General features: G+C 29.1%; 1 protein-coding gene across 1 annotated transcript in view; it reads right to left on the bottom strand.

Moving 5' to 3' along the window:
* Window positions 1-3934, bottom strand: part of LOC136795986 (uncharacterized) — a 14652-nt gene extending 10718 nt beyond the window's left edge. Inside the window, exon 1 of the mRNA XM_067048290.1 lies at window positions 3841-3934. Within this exon, the coding sequence (XP_066904391.1) occupies window positions 3841-3918 (78 nt within the window). The 5' untranslated portion in view covers window positions 3919-3934. The remainder of the gene's footprint in view (window positions 1-3840) is intronic.
* Window positions 3935-4392: the final 458 nt, after the last annotated feature.

Genomic DNA, 4392 nt, shown 5'->3' with positions numbered 1-4392 from the left:
AAGAATTTGATGGTTTGGTGGAGCCCCAGAGCTCAATTCCATATATTACTTAACTTAAAAATATGTATAATTACTAGTCAAAACTGATGAGACTGCCAAGTATAGGTCGGGGGAATAAAAAATTACGGCTGTTACAAAAGTAAAAAACATTAATTTTTCATTCGGAGCTCTATATTTTAAAAACTACCAACAACACTAGAAAATCTAAGAAACATCATTTAATGTAGAACCAATTTTCTAAATTATGAGTACTAATCGATCTATTTAAGATCAATAGTTCTCGAGAAATAGCTTTTTACATTACAAAGTTTCATTATAAACGTACTGAAGAATCAGTAGTTAGTGAATTTATTTCGAGAAAACTATAACTCAAAAACCATTTGACTCACAGATGTCTATTAGCACTCAAATTAAAACTAGTCTAATAAACAATAAAGGAGTTTATTACGTTCATCTTCGTAGGTGTAGTAATTGTCATGATTTACGACAAAATGAACTAGCTGTCCGGACAAAAATTTTGACATATGAAAAAGTATACCACAGAAACCATAAGACGTACAGATGTTTACCAGCACTGAAATTAAAGCTAGTTAAATTTACTATAAAATAGTTTATAACATTTATCTTTGTAGGAGTAGTAGTTTTTATGAAATGTTGCTTTTTAAAAAGCTATATTTCAGGAACTATTGAACGTAAATAGCTCTATTAGGGCTCATATTTTTACTTATACTTTACTTTAAATGGTGATTTATAGTGTTATTGATAATTTTAAAGATATAGAAAGAAAAATTATATTTATAGGAAGATCAAGGAGAGAAACTGGAATAAAGAAAAGTTATAGATAACTCATCCAGTAGAAACTTTAACTTTAAGGAGATAAAAATATGGCTTAGAATGAAGACCGTGTGACTAGTAATATTAATAGCAAATTCTTGCACGGTGTTCGAATTATGCTGCATCACCATATTATAACCAAAACCTGATGATGGGGTGACAGCTCCGAAACGTCGTTATTAGATATAATTATATTAAATAAAAAAAAAATTAAATAAGAAAGAGGACTTTTAATTCACCATATAAAATTACTTAGATGTAACTCATCCAGTAGAACTTATAACATTAAGCAGATTAATTCTAAGACTTTGTCTACTTTGTAAACCCCTCTCGACCGTAGGCTTGAGAGTGAAGTTTCCGTTCTGCTACAATTTCCTCAAGTTCGTCACCTTAGCAACCACAAGTCTGCAGGTTCGAATCTGAACTAGACAGGTTGACTTTTATTTTGTGACGGAATCACGGATGAGTCCCTACCACTCCTGCCTCTCCCCCCTCCCCCGTATGTCAGACATGGGTAGGAAGGGAGTAAAACAAAAAATGTAAATGGTAGAAGGAAACAAGTAGTAACTTGATATTAAATTACTATTCTTGCCATCCATTTCAGATGAAATTCAATGCAATTAATAATTATGTTAACAAGGCTGTAAGAATAACGGATGCTAGTAGGCTGAATAGAGTGAAAAATATGATATTTTTTACCCTAGAAAATTAATTTATAAAATTTAGGATATAAACCTTAAAAAATGCAAAGATAGAATGGAAAATAAAATAACAAATAGTAAAGCAATTACTAAGAAATATTATGGATTAAATTATATAAAAGGTTTATAGGAAGATATCCAGAGGTCATTTCTAGAATATGATGTGGAAGAATACTCATTATGTTATAGACCTAACAATAAAATTAAAAATTATTATAGAAATTTAAAGGACAAAATTGAAATAAAAAGTCAATCGGGATTAATATATAAAATTCCATGTTTAAATTGTCCAGCAATCTATATAGGTGAAACTAAGCAAATGTTGGGGGATAGAATATATCAACACAAAAATGATACAAGAAATAAAGAAAAGGATCCAAATAAAACAGCATTAGTACAGCATACAGCCAAAAATCAACATAATTTTGATTTTGATAACACCATAATTTTACATAAAGAAAACAATTTGTACAAAAGAAAAATACTTGAGTCAATTTATATATCAGAGAACATCAATTACACAGTTAATTTTAAAACAGATACTAGGAATTTAAACAAACATTATGCAGAGATTTTAAGCAAAATAAATTTATAAAAAATTGGAGAAATTTGTTACTATTTACGATTAATTTTAATATGGAATTTTCAGAATTAGAATAAATACTAAATTGAGGCAAAAATGCAATTTAAATTAAATTTAAAACAAGGCTGACCTGTGTGAGTGGGAGGTTATAAATAGTTTGTGTATATGGTAGTGATTTGGTGGATAGTTTTAAAATAAGAAGATTTAAATATTTATGATTTTAAATAAAAAAATAGGTAGCTAAACTTAAGCCTAGGTAAGCTTATTAATAATAAATATGACTCTCTAATAATTGACTTTTTAATAGGTTTTTAGCTTATAATTAATGACCTGGGCAGAATATCCTGCAAAACAAATTTTAAATTTTAATGTGAGAAAGAATTTATAATTGAAGGTATGTTATATTATTAGTGATAATGTTATTGTAATAAGTGTTACAAATGAATATATATATAATATAAGCTGTTAAATATTTAGATGTCGTTGAGGATGGCTGAAATGGCCGAAACGTTGGACTGTTGAAATAAAAAGTGTTGTGACTAATAAGGATACAATTTTTGATTTATTTAGTAAATTTAGTTATATAGTTTGAGAGTTTATTCAATGAATGAATGAAATGTGTTTATTCACAAAAAAAATTACATAAAATGGAACTATTAAAATAATTAATGTCACATAGACAATGGAAAATGTCCACCTGTCTTATTTTAACTAAAACACGTAAATAACCAAACTGTTTGAAAAAAATAGGTTATATGGTTTAAAACATTAACATATCAATTATTTAAAACAAAAATATGGTATTTATGTTTTAAAAAAACAAACAATGATATCTAACTTAATTAACGGCGCTCCTTCTAGTGTAGCTCGTCGTACATAGCTCTCCGATTAAAGCCTTTTAATAAACTGCCCAAAATATTTTTTTCTAATTTCACTATACTTCTAAAGTGAGTGTTACGTTACAAAACTTTTAAAATATTTTGACTATTTTTTTGGGACTTCTGTTGACCCGCTTAAGAGTTCTAAGAATTATCAATTAACTTTAGAAATAACCAAAGTGCTAAAGTTGATCGAAAAGAGTTAGAGAGTATCAAAGTTGAACAAAAGCAATGTGTATTTTTAAAAGTCACTTCTCGTATATTAAACAACAGAAATTTTTATTAAAAATTATTGATAACGCTAGAACTCAAAGGATTTTTAATTTTCACAACTTCTCAGGATGAAAATATTCAATCAATAATTTGTTGTCGTTGGGAGTTCTGTTAGCCCACTCAAAGTTGATATCAAGAGAATTATAGAGTGTTAAATGCGCTTAAAACGTTTTGGTGCCACGCATCTTTGAATGGTATTCTTCAAGTTTTAAATAACATAACTATTTCTATAAAAAACAAAGAACTCTTATTAGGGCTACCAAAACTTCTCCCAACTTCACGGAGATGAAAAAAAAAATTTTATTGGTGATGGACGTTCCGCCCAACTCCTATGTACTTTCTGGATTCAGCCTTAATGAAGCCTTCGAAAGTGGAACGGAACGTTCATCACTAATTAATATTTGTTTCTACTCTTTTTGTAAGTTTATTGGCCGCCACCCACTATCTTCTTACAATCATCATAGTCACAGTCAACTAATAATCTTCCATCTTTTGTATGGGTCTTAACATTAAGGAAAGTAGTATGGTTGAAGGCACTAGATATTCTTGTTAATATTTGACTATTACTTACGGAATTCTCGGCGTCGCAATTTAGATAGAGAATTGTTATAATTGTCAAGAGCAACATTGATACGATGTGTTCCTCCATCGCAAAATTTATGAGGCCTTGGCCACCAACTACATTATTTTCACCTTATCATCTCTGCACACATCCGCACGTACAGGAAACAATTACGTATCCTTTCCGTGTTGATTTCAATTAATATATATTTGTATGGATGTCGATATTTCACCAACTTGAGGTCAAGACTTTACCGAACCATTGAGAGTGTAGATAGAAATATTTTTACCGCAAGCTGATGTGCTATTAGTACAGGAAATCGATTAATAAAATGCAGCTTCTAGAATTTAAATCTATAAATAATTTTAAAAATTAATTGTTATCAAACTTAACCCGGAAATGGGCTTCTCGGAAAATTTACATTTTTTAAAAACATTTATTTATTGATGAGTTACGAGTTAGATCGGTTACATAGGGTGTATGATTTTATTTGTGACAAAGTAAGGAGCATTGAGGATTTTATGAAGCATTTTGGATTATAAGGATTGAATACGAGAGGAA

This window comes from Halyomorpha halys, unplaced genomic scaffold (assembly GCF_000696795.3).
Source record: "Halyomorpha halys isolate HHAL.00 unplaced genomic scaffold, Hhal_1.1 Scaffold84.1, whole genome shotgun sequence".
Lineage (NCBI taxonomy): Eukaryota > Metazoa > Arthropoda > Insecta > Hemiptera > Pentatomidae > Halyomorpha > Halyomorpha halys.
The sequence above is the reverse complement of the archived record's forward strand: the minus strand, read 5'-3'. Positions and strand labels throughout refer to the sequence as shown.